This window comes from Colossoma macropomum, unplaced genomic scaffold (assembly GCF_904425465.1).
Source record: "Colossoma macropomum unplaced genomic scaffold, Colossoma_macropomum, whole genome shotgun sequence".
In the NCBI taxonomy this organism is placed as follows: Eukaryota; Metazoa; Chordata; class Actinopteri; order Characiformes; family Serrasalmidae; genus Colossoma; species Colossoma macropomum.
The window spans coordinates 2,177,771-2,198,275 of NW_023494802.1; the positions used below are offsets into that span (position 1 = coordinate 2,177,771).

Below are 20,505 nucleotides of genomic sequence, written 5' to 3' on the forward strand. Positions count from 1 at the left end.
CACATCTACAAGTGTTTGCCAACTCAGAGAACACCTGGGTGCAGTTTGAGAGAGATATTTGGGATGTATTTACAGAAGAAAATTTGGGTGACCATTGACTTCGTGTTTGTTAGCAATATTACCCTCATAGTCCCAGCACTAAACTGAAGAAGCAAAATATGGACCCTAAGTCTTTTCTGATGTATTTCATCTGGGGTATGTGAAAAAAATGATATATATTTTAGCAAAAATGTGTCTTGTATCTTATTCATTTTTTTAGTTTAAACGCTGAAGCTAAGAGGCTAATGTAGCTAATAGAGATGAAACGGTTCCCGGTTTCACGGTAAACTGCGGTAAAATTAATGACGGTTAGTAGTACCGTTTGAATTTTAAAGTATCGCTAAAACCGTGGTCGATTACCGCGGTGTGAAAACTCGGAGATTCTGAGATATTTCAGCCTTCTAAGAAGACCAAGTCTGACGTTTGGTCATATTTTGGGTTTTATAAGGATGCAGAAGCAAAGTTAATTGAAGATGACCACCCTGTCTGCAGAACATGCCGAAAGAAAATAGCGGCGAAAGGGGGCAACACATCAAACTTTACGAGTCATTTCGCGACCACCACCCGCTACTTTTTAAAGAATGCAAGGTTAACTTTAACGTAGAAGTCTGTGGACTTCGAAATAGAAGAAATGTCACGGTTTGTGTGGTTTAACCTATGCTTATCGTTCATTAATCACATAAAATGAAGCTTTTAGCGTCAAAAAAAAGAAAAACAATCGGTGAATCAACTGTGAATCGAAACTAAAGCTTTTAACACATTTCTGTGTAGCAGAGTCTCCAAAATGAGCTCTGAGTTAACAGTCACACGAGCTCTGGAACGAGACGCTGCAGAGGTTCAATCTGCACAGCTCCCCTTTCTCGTCTCGCTTGCAGTGTTTACTGTCTGAGAATAACACCGTCTCAAATCACTCAGTGTCCCCTACGTAGAGCGCTACTGTTCAAACAAACACGATCATCATTAACAAGCAGTTGAGTTTTAAATAGGGACTTTGTAGCCTGTTGTGAATGTTGATTATAGATGACTTAGTCGAACGTTTCACGCACTCTTTGGGTGAAGGATTTGCTATTTCATGATCCACGAAGTGCACTACATAGGGAAGATAGTGTGCTTTGAGACGGGACCTCATGCGAGTAAATGCTGCATGCTGCTTTTAGGAAAAGCAGAGTTTCAGTGATTAAACTTCAGGAGTGTTTCTGCCGCAGCTCAGATGCATGTTAATTTTAAGTTATGTTTTAGTTTTTAATGCTTTTAGAGAAGCAACTCCACAGGTGAACTCACACTGTGTGAGTTCTACACTGTCTGCAGCTCACAGCACGGTCACGCAATTCCTCTGTGATTTTGGCTGTTTTTCCTAGTGCACTGTATTGATTAGGGGTTCAGCGCCACAACGGCACAATAATGCTGCAGGTGCAGTTCGGAAAGAAATCCCCCGAGTGCAACACTTCTTAGAAGTAGTAATTTTCCATTAAGACCCACCTCAGAGTTGGTCTAGATTTAATTCTCTATGCAGGGAAATCCCTAGTTATTGTAATTAATAAGAAAAAGAACAGTAATAATAATAATAATAATAATAATAATAACTAATAATAATACATTTGCTATTCTTTTGTTTACAGAGTATTACAAGTATTGTAAGTAATACAAAAGTAATACTAAAAATGTATTGACCTTATTAAAATAAAAGTTGGTGAAACGAGTTTCAGTTTGTGTATCAGTATTTATTTTTTTATTTATTCTACTTTTCAAAACATTTGAACAATATCGCGATAATACCGATAATCGTGATAATTTTGGTCATGATAATCGTGATATGAAATTTTAATATCGTTTCATCTCTAGTAGCTAACAAGTAATAGAAGTACAGCTGCGGGCCTAAATCATCACACTTCTCTCAAACCGTGTGTTGTTGTTCGGCAATCTTTAATAGACTTATGTGGTTTCTGACACCGTTATTTATATGAAAAAATCAAGCAAAATTCAGTCTTTAAGATGACTGCTACTGTTTTAAGCTATGTGATGTATGTTTGTGCATTTTTATAGAAAAGAGTTTGTCATACAGTCTCAGAAGCCATTATTTAAGATATCTGAACAATATGTCACAGTTTTAAATAAGTGTCTGATGAAGCAAGTGTCTGATGCAGTTAGCACCATTCTATTTGAGTGTAAGCTTCCGTTACTTGTAAGGTACATCAACCTTGTAGCTCTTCTGTTTAAAGACGTGAACTTCAGACATCAAACTGGTCTTGACTGATAAACTATATTTGGGTGTGAGCAACTGTGTATATTTGCTTTTCGACTGAACCATCATTTAAAAGGGGAATTACATCTCTATATAATGCATTCATTGAGATGTAAACAGTCCTTCATAGTGGTTTGGTGTGAAATGGTTCAGATTTCTTTACAGTGGTGACGATAGGAACCAGTGGCCCCCATGACTATAATACAAATATAGCCATTTTATTTACTGTCCAAAACCACCAGTGAACCTACATGTCTTCTCAGTGTTTATTTGAAATGTTGATGATAGTTGTAAAAATAGTAGTAAATCTGGAAAAATAAATTTACTTTGGGGACAATTTTGCCTCACAACACCCTGCATGTACCCCTCCACCAGCTTTCTGCGAGGGAGCTTTTAGAGGTGGACGTCTGGCTCCTATCACCACCACTGTTAACAATTCTGACTCAGCAAGTTTATCTAGAACGGATCGTTTCACACTAAACCGCTCTGAATGACTTTGTTTACATCTTAATGATTTAATTATGCAGGAATGTTGAAAGATGAGTAAAGTTCCCACTGAAGTTATTTGGCTATGAAATCACTGCTTTAAGTGCTGTGAGTGAAAGAAGGCCTTGGTAAGGTAATCTGAAAGTGCATTGCCGCCGAGCTCCTGAGCACAGGCTCGTTGCGTGCGTCCGTTTTGAAGCAGTGGTTGGAATTTATTGGCAGAGGAATGAACTGGGCCTTCCTAAACCCCTCCTATCATTCTTTGCTTCTGAAACAGGGCCTCTCTACTCTCCTCTGAGACTGCGTAAAGTCTGTGAGACATACTTTGATCTATGAATAAGAATTTGTTAGTTTAAAGTGACAGTGTTCTTTAAAAGCCCTCCCAAAAAAATTCCCTCTGACCACAAATATAGTGAATCAAACATACAAAATTGGCTCATATGTAGTCTGAGGCAATTTATATATATATATATATATATATATATATATATTGTTATGAAGTATTGCAGTGTTATGTTTGCTCTAAAATATAAAGCTTTGTAGAAGATTTGAGAAACATGCGCACTCATCAGGTCACAGTTTGTGTCATGGACACGTTTACGTTAAACCACTTCTCTGTATGAGGTGGGCACACCCGCGTTCAGACAGGACCCCTTTTGTCCCTAAGATGCACACTCCCACACGTCTGCTCACCTCAGGTGATGTGCTTCTATCCTGGGATGAGCTGTGAAAGGCCGGCTGTGTGAGCGAGCTGCGCTCTGTGCCAGACGGCTGTTAACACCTCCCCCATCCAGCTCCTCAGCACTGACCAGAGAGAGAGGACACGCTAGCATACACTAGATACAGAAACCCCTCACTCCAGTCAGCCCGCTGTTTACTGATATTTCTGCTTTCAGTCTGCAAGTGTACACACAATGGAGACTTTCCAAATCTGCCTGCTACAGGAATTGCTCTGACCTCATCTGTCTGTGGTTGTATGTAAAGTTTGTTAGAACTATTGTTTTGTTATGGCTTTTAAATCATTTATTCATTTATGGAAAGGGTATTTCCACTAGTGTTTTGCAAATTTCTAAGTAGCGAAACTTTACATCATTCAAAATGCTTTAATATGAAATGTAAGAACAGTAACAGCCATAGAAAAAAAAAGCTGTTATGTATTTTGACTTTTACAAGATATTTACAAGAATTATGTTCTGATCTGTTTAAATCCTAGGCATTAATAGAGATAATAGGCTAAATCTAAATAAAAATCATCATTTATAGGGTACTTTCTATTAGGAGGTGTATGTCCCAAATCATGACCTACTTACCTTTTTTTTCCAGTGATGCTTTTTAAAAATTTGGCGTTGTTTTATTTTAGCATAGAATCGAATGATTTGGATTCATCATGCTTAAAAAAAAAATAAAAATTCAAAAACTGCTGTTCCACATTGTCACTGCCGAAGACTTTTATTATGTAGGTGGAGCCTCATTTTAGCCACGCCCTTGTATTTTAGAGTATCATGGTGAGCAGGTAGATCCTGTTGTTTTGAAATAAATGTCCAAAGTCTGAAAAATTAAGAATTGTCATTAGCGGAACACAGATTTTCTGCGATTAAGTAAACTTTTTTGTGTTTTAGTGAAAAATATGCTGATTTTATGTGTGTACAGCTGTTAAAAGCTGTGTTGGCACTGGCTGCGTTTTTGAGCTCTGCACAAAATGAGCAATAATTGTCACTACCGAAACATTAGGTGAAGTTTTGGTAGTGTTATGATTGAACATTCAGTTTCATCACTAATGAAACAGTCATTTACATTAAAAAAATAAAGAAAATTACGGTATAGGGTCATGCCACTTTTTTATTTTTATTTATGTTTTTATTTTTTCCCCCAATGCGTTAAATCCACTAAATAATTAATTATTGTGCATAAATTTGCCTGCAAAGTTATCTTTGTTAGAAGCTATCACGCTCACACATGGTTGCAATGCATTGTTTGTTTGTTTCCTTGTTTCTTTTTTTATTCATATTTATTCCAAGGTTAATGACTAGTTTAACAAACTTTTATGCTCAGATAAATGGCTGAACATGTCATTTTATTACATGCCTGAAGACTTTTGCACAGTACTGTATGTTTTTTTTTTATTTCTTGAAAAAAGTACTAGCAGCATAACACTCTTGTGCAGTGATATGACGTTGCATCTACTTCTGAATTTCAGCAGTATTATATACCAACACCAGCCACTTCGTGACTGTAGGCTAAAGCTGCCAAAGCCGCAAAACTACCACACTTGACAAAGCTTGCTGATTTGCATATAGTGAGGTTGCCAGTCTTATTATATTATTTAAAATAGTATTCTTAGAAATTGTTGTGACTGTTCAGTTCTTCTGTCCCTGAATTGGTCATATTGTCACATAATTGACATTATTTAGACTATTTTGCAGAATTTGTACAGAATTCTGTACAGCCAGCGGCCAGCGTTCAGATATTGGTATTAGTTGGAGGAAGCTCAGTGAGCTCAGAGCTTTAAAGTGTTCTGAACAGATTGTTTCTCCATGTTGTGATGTTGCATAACTGACACCTCTGTCTTTCTGTGCGGTCCAGTTGACATTAGGGAGATTAAGGAGATCCGGCCGGGTCAGAAGTCCCGAGACTTTGAGCGCTATGTGGAGGATTCAGCGGCCAAACCGGACCAGGCCCACTGCTTCGTCATCCTGTACGGGACGGAGTTCCGCCTCAAATCCCTCAGTCTGGCAGGTGGGTTCTGTTATGGTTTGTTTTAATACAATGTCAGAATGTGCAGTTATACATACGTCCCATATGGGTTATGTACATAACTAATTATTTGTTGTAATAATACAGCTCATATATATAATATGTATATTTAATTTCTCTTAAAAAGGTGATATTAATCATAATATAGTATTGATATTTCTTGTATATGTAAAGCTCACTCCCAACAGTATTGTCTGCGTGAAATATATCCCATATGTATTACATATAGTCCCCATCAAAATTATTGACACTCATGGTAAAGTTAAGTAAAGAATGAGGAAAAAGTCCCACCTTGAATTGAAATGTATTTATTGCGAGTTGAAAAAAAAATCCCTCGTCAAGAAATCATTTTTAACAAAACCAAATGTGCCACAATTACTGGCAATTCTGCATTGAATACTTTGTGCAATATCCCATTGCCAATAAAACACCACTTACTCTTCTCCTGTAACATGTTATAATGTTGGAGAGTACAGAGCAGAGAATTTGCGGCCAGTCCTCTTTACAGAATCTCTCCAGATTGTCCAGAGTGCTCTGTCCTCTCTAGTGCACTCTCCGTTGTAGTTTACCCTTATTTTTATGGGGTTTAGATCAGGGGACTCAGATGGCCATGGCAGAAGTTTGATTTTGCATTTGGTAAATCATTTTTCTGTTGATCTGGGCATACTGGATCAGTGTCCTGCTGGAGGACCTAATGATGAGTTTTAGGTTCTTAGCAGAGGCAGACAGATTTTGATTTTAAAATGTCCTGTATTCCATTGAGTCCATGGTGCCATGTACCCTAATGAGGTACTAAGGGCCTTTGGAGGACAAACAGCCCTACAACATCACAGACCCTCCACTATACCTAACAGTGGGTGTCAGGTTATTTTCAGTGTAGTCATCCTTCTTTTTATGCCAAGCCCATTTTGAGTATTTGTTGCCAAAAAGCTCAATTTTCGTTTCATCAGACCATAAAACACTGTTCCAGTCAAAGTCCCAGCAGCGTTTGGCAAACTCCAGGCGCTTACTTACGTTTGTAATTAGATGACAGGAAAGGCTTTTTCCTGGCGTTCCTTCCAAACAATCTTCTGGCATGGAGGTGGCATCTGATGGTCCTTTTGGAGACTTGGTGACCTCAAGATGCTGCATTTTTCTATAAATCTCCTTTTCCTATTATATAAAATGCCTCTCTTACTGTTCTCTTCACTGTGCATGGGGGCAAAATAAACTTGGGTCCTCGTCCAAGCAAGTGTGTCACAGTTCCAGTTGATTGGAAGTGTGTATTTTTATTATTATTATTTTTTTTTAAATAAAACTGTAGATATGGTCATTTTTCAGACAAGCAGCCTTAGGTCAATACACTCCTTCGTTTGAATTGTTTGTTCTGTGGTCTTTCCCATGTTAAAGAATGACTAAACTGACTTCTGTGTCACCTCATATATATATCCTAGTGAAACAGGAAGTCATGGATTACTGCTGGAAAGTTCCTGGATACTCTATGTTTAACTTAAAGTAAAATATAAATGGAAAAAATGGTTTGGTTACATTTTGTTCCTAAGAATTTCTAGGGTTGGCAATATATGTGTGTGTGTGTGTGTGTGTGTGTGTGTGTGTGTGTGTGTGTTTATGTTTGTATAATGTATGGTTTTGCACTTTCATTTAAAAAAAACAAACTTTTTTTGTAAAATGCACCTTACAAAGTCTGGACAGTTTGGTTGGTTCTGTAGGCCCAAAAAAAACCCACTCACAGAGACCACAGTGCAGTCATTACACACTAACACCACAGTTCATTGACCTTTTTATACACATCACTTTTCACATGACCTCTTGCTTAATTGTTCTTTCTAACCACCCTCCACCCCGTGTGTGTTTTAGCCACGTCGGATGAGGAGATGGCGATGTGGGTGAAGGGTCTCACTTGGCTGGTCACGGACACCCTGCGCTCTCCCACCCCTTTACAAATAGAACGGTCTGTATCTCTCAACAACCAATCACATGTTACCTGGTGCCTTTTAAAGGCACAGTTTGATGAAAGGTCAAAAATTGCACAATTTTCCCTCTTTACTTCAAATGTAGCCAAAAGTACTCTGCATATCTAAACACAGCAGCAGTCTAATTTCAGACAGAAAAGTCTGATGCCGTGCCTGTAATGGTCCACTAATCACTACACCCTACATTTGTAAATCTGGATCACTATATCCAGCACTATTATAGGGAGCAGAATGGGTGATGGTAGTACGCAGTTTCGGACACTGCCTCATACAGGCTTGCTCATTACTATGTGACAGCAGATTCCGTAAACGTCCTGCAGTCAGTCCACTATAACCGCTGAGTCTGTCTGCACACATGAGAAGAGCTGACTCACATCTGTAACAGGTCTGAAGAGAGCTCTGTGGAGATACTGCCATTATAGCTGGGCTCTGTAATCCTCAGAGGTTTTGTGCATGAATCCTCTAACCAAACAGCACAGTGCATAATGAGTATCTCCTGTCTGCTAGTGTGCATTAGGTGTATACTGCCATTTGCAGTGTATTGTGGGATTGTTTGAGTGCACTGGATAACATTACAAAATGGTGGAACCCCAAATTAGTGGACTATTTTGTATCTATACTTGATAAATAATGCACTGTTTGGCTGTAGAGGCGAGAATTTCTATACTTTCATAGCTAGCACACTATATAGGGAGTACGAAGCCATTTGGGATTCAGCCTGGGTTTTACGCTACTTCTGACTGAAACACGAACATTTGAAGCATGTAATCCATTCAAGTGACATTTTTAGACTTTTATACTGCCGTTTTACAGTTAATCATACCGTCAGTACATTAATTCAAGCCTGTGATATTAATGATAGGGTTTTTAGGCTGTTGGCTATCTTGTAGCATGTTAGCTAGCTGACCAGCCTAGTTCTAGTTAAGAACATAAGTTGTCAGCCCCCCAGTTTAAACCAAAACATGTTCTTACTTCATCAATACACTCTGTGGTCCATGTGAGCAGTATTAAAGTCAAAATCAGAGTTATTCTATTAACAGCACAAGGGTTATTTTTTTTTCGTGGTGTGGTGCAGTGTACAGAATTGAGTTGTTGAGAGGCCGTCATAGGTGTGAACGCAGCTCAGCCAATCAGACTTGGGCTGGAACTATCTGTTTATAAATATACGTCAATGTGTTTGCTTATGCGTCTACTTCAGTGTTACGAACCATCCCAAAAACTCTTTGTAGAAAGAAAAAAAGTGAAAAGGTAAAACAACTGTTGAAGTCCTGGTTCTGTTAAGAAGAGGATCATGTGACAGGCCTACTGGCTAGCTACAGTACATTAGCTTCAAAACTCCTATGCAGAATTAATGAATTAAACTTCAGACAGCAAACAACTCTTGGCTGATTATTATATGTTGTGCTGAGGGGAAAATTGTGTAAATTACACTTGTAAAAGAAGCAACCAATAAAATCAATTTTGCCTCATCTGTTCACCATAGTATTACAAATAAATCCACAACCTTCTTGCGTAGAAACTACTAGAATTGCTTGTCTTTACTTTTTTTCTGTCTTGTTTGATTCAGGTGGTTAAGGAAGCAGTTTTATGCCGTTGATCGCAACAGAGAAGATAAGTAAGTTGAGACAACTGTTTGATGTTTCATATGTGCTCAGCTGGGTGGAATTCCTGACTACTTACATTAAGACTTTTCTAACTGAAGATTTGCATGGATTTGGAACGGTTTGCATGTATTTGATTCCTCGATCAAATCCATGCAAATACATTTCATTTATCAGAACTTTAGTTGAGTTGTAGTAGACTGGAGAGTTTCTTTAAGGCCTGAAAAGCTATTACAATGACATTTGAGACATATTTGTGGCTTAACTGGATATCTTTCGTCTGTTGTGTGCGTTTTATCTCAAAGAGTGAACCACTGTCTGCGTCTACTCATAATGCGATCCTCATGCTTTCATAGCAGCGTTCTTTTTGGGTTTATTTAAGGACATCTTGAATGACATATGGTTATACCCCCTGGCTCTGGCTCTGTTGATGGGACAGCTCCTTTTTCAGTGCGCTTTTATGTGCTTTTAAGAGAAATAGGGAGATGCTTAACGACAGTGGACTTTCTGTCTACTCAGATGTCTCCGATGAAGCCTGTTTGAAGTAGGGCTGTAACTTTAATAGTCAAAATCATCGATTTCTAATAAGCAGGTCATGAGAGTTTCACAAAGAGGTCAAACAATAAAAATGGTCTTAACTGAACAATAGAAGCACATGTACAGTTGTGTGCTAAAGTTTACCTGCCCCTGGTCAAATTACATCATACATTACTCAAGTGAAAATGAGTTTACATCTTGCACAGTTACTGTTTATTTGCTGAATTTAACATACTGGATAAAAAAAACATTATGACACATTTTATATTTTATGTTTTTTTCCAATATTTTAAACTCGACACACAAATAGAAATTGTGCAAAATTGACACATTTGAAGTGTTTTTTTGCAGAGGGTGTGTTAACTTACTTTTACTAAGCAAAATCAGCAGAGCATGTTATTTGACTGGGCATGTTCAATGATCCCAAAGTTCTTTATTCCAAACAGGGTACAGGGAAAACTGGGAACTGGGAGAACTTTAAGAAGGCTTTAATAAAAAATCGTGCATATAAGTTAGTTTGTTTATCAGGCAAACAAATTTTTATTGTATTTTATTTTTCCCACAAAGGTTCATATATGATAATTGTCTGTTTTTTATGTACCAAAAACAGTCATAATACATGTTTGTATGACCATTTTTTCAACGTTTCTTTATGCCTTAGAATTAAACGGGCTTGTTTTGTTACTTTGCGTTTAAGACTTATATATAAATTAGCTCTGTTCTGATTTGCTGCCCCGTACTGTGCCCGATTCAATAATCAGTCCAGGCTGAAACACTCATTATAAGTTCTATGTGAAAGAGTGGGTCTGAACCGCTGTGGGCTGAAAAGGCCTATATACACTGGCGTTCAAAAGTGTGCGCCCACTGCTTTCATTAAAATAAAACATGTTGGAGGTAAATGAATAAATTAATTCTGTTATTATGCGATTAAGCTACAATTAGTAGACTAGTACCAATTAGTAGACTATTCTTACAACAAATTAGCAGGACACTGTAACAAAATGAAATGTTGTATGTGTCCAGAATGAGACAGAGCGTTGAGGATCTCATATGATAAATAAATAACCATTTTATTTATCATTTAAGAGGTTTTTAGATGTTAATAAGATGTTTATAAAAAAATAAAATGTTGGAAAAACATCTTAAAACTACACTATGTAAGACTTAGAGATTTGGAGACCTCTCTGGTGGAAATGTGTAATTGTACTCAAAGTGCAACGGCAATGGTTGTGCTTCGGCCCTCTTCCTTAATCGGAATCTTATTTGCTGGTATCTGTAAATGGTTTTGTTTTTCTTCCTCACAAAACCAGTGAATTTAAACAGGTTGTTTCTGCAGCTTAATTTCCGTATATGGACATAATGTTCTGAAACTTTAAAGATGTTCACGTACTACCTCAAACTTTCATTTGAAAAATGTAAGAAAATGACATTTTTCTGTGATATGAGCCCTTTAAAATTGAGTAGCTTTAATTTGGAGCATGTTTTGGCTGCTTTCTTGTGCTCTCACACTGCAAGGAACTAAACTTGCTGACTTTGTCATATGAGACCTTATCAGCGCTCTCTCTACACGCACACGCGCGCAGACCTGTCAGGTAGAGAGAGACAGAGTGTAGAGCATAGCGTGTCGTGTAGGCTCAGTTGGGGGCTGCAAGAAACTACACATCCTGCAACAGGAAACAAAGCTTTAGAGAACGAGTGTGTGCACTCCCCACGCACCACACACTCACACAGGGCAAATAGACAGTGGGGGAGAAAAGAAAGGAAGACAGGAAGAAAGGAAGAACGTAGCAGGCCTGGTTAGGGGGCTCAGAGTGTGTTCTGAGTCTTTAGTTAAAGGGCCCATATCATACAAAACTGATGTTCGTCACGTTCGATTAGGTATATAAACAAAGTTCCAAAATATACCATTTGCTTCCTAGTACCTACAGTCTTATACATAAACTAAACTACAAAAATAGGCCGTTTCAGATTCACTGTTTTTGTGATGTCACTAGAACACATTCATGCATATCCTCACCCACTCTTGCTCAAGTTATAAGGAGTGTTTTAGTCCAGACTGCTTTTTGGATGTGGCACAATACAGGACAATCAGAACAGAGCTTATTTGCGTATCAGTCTTAAAGGAGAATCCCACTCATTTTTCAAAATTTTTGCTTAACTAAGTTGTTAGAGTCATTAGGAGTGGTTTGATGTGAAATGCTCAGATACCACGTGTGGGTTCGTTGGTGGTTTTGGATAGTAAATAAAATGTTAACCAGTGTTGTGGATAAATGTATAAAAGGATTTTAATGTGCTAGTCCTTCACAGATTTTAAATACTGATGACCAGATTTGTCATGTATGTATTTATCATTCTAAAATGACTGAAAGCTGATAGATACAGTATGATTTTATATATATATATATATATATATATATATATATATATATATATATATAAATATATATAATATTTCATTTAGTTCTTCTTGTTCTTGAATTGAAATGTTGATTCAAACATCTAGAAATGCCTTTTGACTTTTCCCATCAAGTGTATGATATTTAAATCTACACTGTACATATTATCGTACATAAACTGAGAAGAAGTATTTATATTATGTGATTCCAAACTGTTAAGTGGTAGTGTAGAAATAAACATACACATCTGTTCGTTCAGTTTTTTGGTGGAGGGGATGCTATGTGTCCAAAATACGCAGTAGCAAACAATCGAGCTGTGAAATATGAGTTGAATTTGATGTGCTTGAATTTGAGTTGTGGAAATGCTGATGTTTTAGCCTTACATGTATGAATAGTTGTGTTATTTGAACATTTTTAATGGTATTGTATTGTGCTGTAGTGCAGAGCTGAGGCTGCTGTGCTCTGTTTACAGTATAAGCACATAATTCATCTGTCATTTTATTTTGTAGAATTTCTTGTAAGGATCTGAAAAACATGCTGGGTCAAGTCAACTACAGAGTCCCCAACATGAAGTTCCTACGAGAGAAGCTTCCGGTAAAAATACTCACTTGCTATAGAAAGGATGTGTCTTATACTTTATCACATATACTTACTTACAGTCATATGCAAAAGTTTGGGCACCCCAAACAACAAAAGACCGTTCAAGGGTTCTTTAGTAAAGAAAATGGTTCTATATAGAACCATGACCATGCAAAGGTCCCTTTGCATCATGAAAGCGTTCTTCAGATTGATGGAGAATGTGCTGTAGATGGTTCTATCTAGAAACATTTTGAAAAAAAAAGCACCAAAAGGGGTTCTTCTGTTGTGACGATGTCAAGGTTGTAACCAGTAACCCTTTTTGGTGCTATATAGAACCATATACAACACATTCTCCATCAATCTGAAGAACGCTTTCACGATGCGAAGAACGCTTTAAACATGCAAAGGGTTCTTTGAGTGGTCATGGTTCTATATAGAACCATTTACTGTGGAACCCTTGAAGAGCAATCTTTTTAAAGTGTGTACAGTGAACACGCTTTAATGCAGAATTACTGTTTATTTGTTGAATATTTGCATATTGGAGGAAATATAAAACATATAATACAGCAAAATTATGATATTATCTATTTTGTTTTATTGCTTCCTGTGTGTTAAACTCTTCCTATGTATTAGAAATTGTGCACTGAAATTAGCAGGAAAGTGTCACATTTAAGAGTGTTCTCTGTAGAGGATTTGGTAACTTATTTTCACTTAGAAAATCAACACAGCATGCAATTTGACCAGGGGTGCTCAAACTTTTACTTAGAATTGCATAAATACATACATACTTATAAAAACACTCTTTTTCTTCTTATTCTGGTACATCATTATCTTCACATTTTTTTTCTTATGCGCATAACTACACAAACAATTCTCTTCTTTTTTTTCTTTTACTTCTGCTTTACTTTTTCTTATTAATGTTTTGTCTTTCTTTATCTTGTTTTTTTGTTCTTTATAGTCTTCTTTACTTCTTCACTTCATATTTTACATCTTCTTTTTGTTATTCATCTTTTTCTTCTATTATAATTATTATTCCTGTACTTATTATTTTACTTATTCTTGTATCATTCTCCTATTTAATGATGTTGTTGTTGTTGTTGTTGTTGTTGTTGTTGTTGATGATGTAATTATTATAATTATTATTATTGTTATTCTGTTGATAATGACTGATTGATTAATTCATTTATGTGCTGTATGTAGGACGGGGAGTTGAGGAGTGGTGATGTCTCTTATTGTCAGTTTGCTCAGCTGTATCGTAGCCTGATGTTCGATGCTCAGAAATCTGTAAGTTCTTTATCTTTACACCGTGTGTGTGTGTGTGTGTGTGTGTGTGTGTGTGTGTGTGTGTGTGTCTGTCTGTCTGTTTATGAGGTAATGGAGTTCACCTCCCTCCTTTTTACTGAAACCCTCTGTGATCTCAGGCTGACACTCTTTAGGCCCATCACACCCCCCCCCACACTCTCCCTTTCTTTCGCTCTCCCTTTCTTTCTTTCTCTCTCTCTCTCCCCTTCTCCTCAAATGGCCTCCCAATCAATACTCGTCCACTTAAAAAGCCGCAAGATCTCTCTGCTGAAAGCCATTAGACCTCGCTGTAACACACACACACACACACACACATTGATTGAGCAGTTGCGTCTCTGAGCACATAGAGGTCATCTCAGCTCTGTGTATGTGTGTGTGTGTCTGTGTGTGTTGAGATATAATCACCGGTGAGTTTCTGTGTGCAACATGTAATCACTGGTGTGCCTGTGTCTCTGTGCGTGAAATGTAATCACTGGTGTGCGGGTGTCTGTGCATGTGATGTAATCACCGGTGTGTGTGCGTGAGATGTGATCACTAGCGTGCTTGTGTCTCTGTGCGTGAGATGTAATCACAGGTGTGCCTGTGTCTCTGCGTGAGATGTAATCACTTGTATGCGTGTGTCTGTGTGCAAGATGTAATCACTGGTGTGCAGGTGTGTATGCGTGAAATTTAATCACTGGCATGCATGTGTCTCTGTGCGTGAGATGTAATCATTGGTGTGTGTGTGTCTCTGTGCGTGAGATGTAATCATTGGTGTGTGTGTGTGTGTGTGTGTCTCTGTGCGTGAGATGTAATCACTGGTCTGTGTGGAGCTGATCACTCTTGTATAAAAATAAATGAGCTGTAAGATTTTTACAGTTTCCTATTAATTGTTATAACTATTTAGAATTATAATTATTATTTATTTATAATTATATGAACTTTATGTATAGTATTATTTAATACATTTGTCATCTATGTATCTTACATTACATGTTGTATATTATTGAAAACATTGATTACAATCTTTTGAATGGTTGTGCGATATTGTGGCTTTAATAGGCTTAAGATGTTTCAGCTTCATCTTGATTTATCACATCTGTTCTCCATTCCACAGATGGATATACCCTTTCTTCTTAGGTATAATTCTCTTTCTTTGTTTATTTTCTGATTCCTGATCTTAGGTGGTGCTAGGCGATGTTGATAATAATATTGAATATTGAGATATTTTTCAAATATCACTGTATAACATGATGGTATAGGTTATCATTAATTAAGCTAATGTGCACGTTTCCTGAATATGGCTTCTCTACACTAAAATAATGTCCTAAAAGCGTAATGTTTTTATTTATTTATTTATTTTTTTAAAAAGGAGAATCTTATTATTGCCAGTGTTAACCAGCAACTGCACTTAACTGCTTTTTTTCTTTATAAATTCCACTTGGTAGAAACATATTGCTGATGTCAGAAGAAAACATCATATCTCCATTTTTGTCGTTTTTCATTTTTTGACATAATCTAAAATTGCCTGTGGTCCTTTATGTTGTATATACATTTCATGATGAATGGACTAAAAGAAACGACCCAAAATGACTTGGAAAAAAATCTGGTGCCATTGACTTACATTAAAAGTAAAGTAGGTTTTGTCAATCTCCTGTAAAGTTCTCATTCTGGAAATACGAGGTTTTCTTCCGACAACATCGATATATTTTACCTAGCTGTTTTGATAGTATGTATTGATTGCTCTTTTATCTTACTTAGGTTTACTGAAAGGCCTGAGCAAAGGATCTCACTAGAGGACTTTCAGAGCTTTCTAATTGATTATCAGAAGGTGAGATGAGAATTCTGAAACAATACTTTTCTATAAGGAAAGGAAAATGTAAGATTTCTAATATTTGAAAAATTGACAAACATGTTTAGAGCACAGTCTGCTGTAGTGGCTTGTATATAGTCCCAGGTAAGAATTTGTGCTAAATGTGAAGTAATGCATGTACATAGTAATGTAAACACATGCAGTGTAGATTACTATAGATTTGCCTTTTAGTGTAATGCTCCAGTAGTAGCATATTAAAGGTCATGTTTTGCATTATTCTTGTATTTTAAGGTCTGCTTGTAACATTTTTGTGGTTTTATATACTAAAAACAGTCATAGTTCGTTTTTCGGTCACCATTTCCCAACCTCTCTTTATCTTTTAGAATTAAACAGACTGTTTTTGTTATGGTGCCTGTTATATATCCGGATATATGTAAATGCATTGTTTTTTGTGACACAAAATCAGGGAAATCAAAATAGGCTGTTTTTACCTTTGTTTTAATACATGGACTGGGGAGTCCATGGTACATTTTTTTTAAGTGTTTACATACTTCATCAAACTCTTTTTAATTTAAAAAGAGCTTTGTGGTTTTGAACACTGTATGACACACTGTTATCTGTAAACTTGGACATAATTCAGGCTTCAAGATAGTTGCTACAACTGCAGCATGTTAAGTGTTCTGAGACCCCCAGTTGTGACTCATGACCCAAAAAATATTTCCTGATAAATTTTTTTTTTTTTTGTCTGTGACTGCATTATTGTGGCACGAATTGAGTGTATACCTGCCTTCAGGGTCTGTATTGGTTAAATGGTGGTCAGGTCAGCGCTTTAGTTTTCTGTAAATGGGTTACATCTCATGATTACTGCAGAAATGTTTGATATTGAATGTAACCCTGTCGGTCAGGGTTCTGTATGTGGGGGTAGCTTCTTTGATTCATAGTGGTGTCAAACTGAACTGTGTATGTGTGTTTCAGGAGCTTTGGGCCACAGATAAAAACAAAGTGCAGGAGTTCATGTTCCATTACCTGAAGGATCCTCTAAGGGAGATCGAGCAGCCTTACTACCTTCAGGACGAGGTAACGCACACAAAAATCTAGAGATCTGCCAAAACAGTTTGTGCGAAAATTATCAAAAGTCTAGAGTCTAGAGAGCGAAGGCAGAAAATGTTGGCCAGAAAAAAAGTAAATAAAATAAAAAAACAGAATACTAAATAGGACTACAATGCATTGTCAAAATCTCACACTTAACAAATAATTTTATGATGGTAAAATGCGAAACTGTTACTGAAAATGCTGTTTTCTTTTTTTCCCCCTCTTGCTCTCGTGCTGGTCAGCACAGACACGTTCAGATATTTTGAGCAGCAGCAGATCAGCAGTGGGGAAAAGCTTTCAACCATGTGGAACCATTTCACATTTTGTACAAGGGACATTAGTCAAGAGATTTGTAGTAAAAAAAAAAAAGACATAAATGTACAAACAGCCAAAGTACAAAAAATAACTAAAATATAATCGTTCTGTTTTCAAGGCTGGATTTGTGGCGCATACTATAGCCTACATGCTGTAATAATTTCAGTAAGTTTAGTAAGTATCAGCTCAGTTTTGTCCTCTTGGAAGCTGGTACCTTTATCAGTTATCAGTTATCAGTGAATTTGAGATTGTTGGGAATTTTTGTTTCAACCAGGTATTTTCATTCGACACTAGATAGGCTCTTTTTAGTCAAAACGGGATACTTTTAGTGGTAAACGGGAGATGATGTTCTCAGCATGAAGGGCTAATGGCTCTCTCTCTCTGAATCATGCACATAAGTATACTTCTTCAGCGTTTTAGTCTTGAAAACTAAACTAAATGTAACAGTAAACTGAAGCCTCAGAGACATTCAGCTTTACTGACTGAAACTTCCCAGTAAAGTATCAGCTTCTGTTCACACATGAGCCCTCGCTGTAATTTTCTCAGTGTTGTTCTGGGTCTTTTGCAAGTCACTTTTACCAGGATTTTGACCGTGGCATGATTGTTGGTGCCAGACGGGCTGGTTTGAGTAACTGCTGATCTCCTGGGATTTCATGCGTAACAGTCTCTAGGGTTACTCAGATTGGTGCAATAAAGAGAAAGGTCTCGTAAGCGGCAGATCTGCAGATGGAAGCACCTTGTTGATGAGAGAGGTCAGCGGAAAATGTTTAGGATGGTTCGAGCTGACAGAAAGGCTACAGTAACTCAAATAACCACTCTGTACAACTGTGGTAAGCAGAAAAGAATCTCAGAACATGTCGAACCTTGAGGTGGATGGGCTACAACAGCAGAAGACCGCATCGGGTTCCACTTCTGTCACTCAAGAACAGAAAGCTGAGGCTGCAGTGGGCACAGGCTCACCAAAACTGGACAGCTGAGAACTGGAAAAATTAGCCTGATCTGATTCATCTTGATTTTTCCTGAGGCACACAGATGGTAGGATGAGAATTTGGCACCAACAGCATGAATCTATGGACCCAACCTGCCTTTTGTCAAAAGTCCAGGCTGGTGGAGGTGGTGTAATGGTATAGGGAATGTTTTCGTGGCACACTTTGGGCCCATTAATACCAATCAATCACTTGAATGCCACAGGCTGTTTGATTATTGTTGCTGACCATGTGCATCCCTTCATGGACGCAGTGTACTCTCTTTTATTGGCTACTTCCAGCGTGATAATGCAGCATGGTGCAAAACAAAAGGAAAAGTTAGCAGTCTTTGGCTGGTTCATGAATATGACAGTGAGTTCGCTGTTCTTCCGTAGCCTTCCCAGTCACCAGATCTGATACGTTATATTAATTAAGAGTCTTTTCACTTCCTTTCGCGGAGTTTCGAGTGCATTCAGACTGCTGAGTTATGTTTTTTTTTTTTGCATACCTGAGCACGTCAAACAAGCTCAGACCCCTCTAAACTCAGACCACCTTCTTCGTTTGTGGTTCATTTTGTGGTCCAATTGATTTGCATGTTGTGAAAACAGCCCCAGCCTTCTTTACATTTGTTTCAGGTTTACCAGATGAACACAGCCACAGCCTTCCGTTCAGTCTGGGTTTGTTCAATTTCATGAAGAGATCTCAGCTCTGCCTATTAAACAGTATGCTTTGAGGGGCTGTGTGTGAAAAAGCGTTTTTATCAAAAATTAAATTTTACCATGACTTAGAACATGGCTGAGCCGATCAGGTCTGTTGTCTGCTGAGCTTGAACCACAATACCACGGAACACATAAAGAACTGCTGCTGGCTCTCTTTCAGCTTCACCTTAACAGCACTTCACACCTTCATTTAAATAGAACTATATGTAAAAACACTCTAAGATGTAAGTTTACACTTTTTCTTTGCGTTTGAGAATTTCAGTGGACAACCATATTTTATATTACAGTTGACCCACTGTATTGCCAAAAGTGTCCACTCACTCACCCATCCAACTTGTTGAACATTTCCTTCCAAATGCATGGGCATTATCATTGAGTTGACCCCCCCCCCCACATGTGGCTATAATAACCTCTTCTGGGGGGGGGCTCTCCACAAGATTTTGGAGTGTGTCTGTGGGAATTTGTACCCATTCAGTCAAAAGCATTTGTGGTCAAACACTGATGTTGGACGAGAAGGCCTGGCTTGTAGTTGATGTTCCAGTTCATCCCAAAGGTGTTCAGTGGCATTGAGGTCAGGGCTCTGTGCAGACCAACTGGAGTTCACACCAAACTCATCAAACCATGTCTTTATGGAGCTCGCTTTGTGCACAGGGGCTCAGCCATGCTGGAATCAGAAAAGGGTCTTCCCCAAACTGTTACCATGAAGTTGGACGCATATAATTGTTGAAAATATCTTTGTATGCTGTATTATTAACATCACCCTTCACTGGAACTAAGAGGCCCAAACCCTGAAAAACAGACTCAGCCCATTATCCCTCCTCCACCAAACTTCGCTGTTGGCACTGGGCATTCCAGTAGGTAGCGTTCTCCTGAGTGATGCAACAGAGGATAGGCGATTTTACCCGGTACACGCTTCAGCACTCGGCAGCCTTGCTCTGAGTTTGTGTGGTTTGCTGCTTCATGGCTGAGCTGTTATTGCCCCTGGACACTTCCATTTCACAATATTAGCACTAATAGTTGACCTGGGCAGATCTAGCAGGACAGAAATCAGAAATTTCATGAACTGAATTGTGGCAGAGGTGGCTTCCTATGACAGTACCATGTTTAAAGTTACTGGGCTCTTCCGGATGGAGTAGTGGGGGTGGCTAATACATCTGGACTTAATAGTTGGCCATATAATGTATCTTGTAACCGTCGAATATCTTCCCTTACATTTTAATTTGCATTTTTAAATTAAATTTGGCAAATATTCACATTTTCGCTTCTGTTTTGATGCCCTTACCGTAAGTATTGTACATAAAGGGTGTTGGATACGCACCAGTTAACTGCAGTAGTGGGAAGCCTTTACTGTTACTTACTATTGTTCCTTTAGTTTTTATTTAAGTCAGCTGGCCTGGTTTAGCATTGTTTTAACTAGCGTCACACCCTGAACGTCCTGCTTTCAAGTTCTTCCTGAGGTTTTGTGATTTCATCTAAAATGAGACTGCTTCTTTTTATTTTTTTTTCTTTCTGACCTCAATTCTATGGAACTGTGTTACATTTTTGAATAAATATTCACAAGAATTGTATAAGCGTAGTAAAGCAAGGCGAGTTTATTTATGTAGCACATTTCATGCACAAAAGCAGTTCAGTGTTCACTTTACATGAATACAAGCAAAAGGAAGATCAACAGAAGAAATAAAGACTAGGTGTTTAAGAGTGAGAAAAAAAAAT

The 20,505-nt window shown here is 37.8% G+C and overlaps 1 protein-coding gene across 2 annotated transcripts in view; it reads left to right on the top strand.

Annotated features, from left to right (window-relative positions):
* Positions 1–20,505, top strand: part of plcg1 (phospholipase C, gamma 1) — a 63,241-nt gene that overhangs the window by 17,866 nt on the left and 24,870 nt on the right. For both annotated transcript variants that reach the window (XM_036590944.1, XM_036590945.1), the window contains 8 exons: positions 5,351–5,503; positions 7,379–7,472; positions 9,062–9,109; positions 12,538–12,622; positions 13,808–13,891; positions 15,006–15,028; positions 15,650–15,719; positions 16,677–16,778. In XM_036590944.1, the coding sequence (XP_036446837.1) occupies positions 5,351–5,503; positions 7,379–7,472; positions 9,062–9,109; positions 12,538–12,622; positions 13,808–13,891; positions 15,006–15,028; positions 15,650–15,719; positions 16,677–16,778 (659 nt within the window). The remainder of the gene's footprint in view (positions 1–5,350; positions 5,504–7,378; positions 7,473–9,061; positions 9,110–12,537; positions 12,623–13,807; positions 13,892–15,005; positions 15,029–15,649; positions 15,720–16,676; positions 16,779–20,505) is intronic.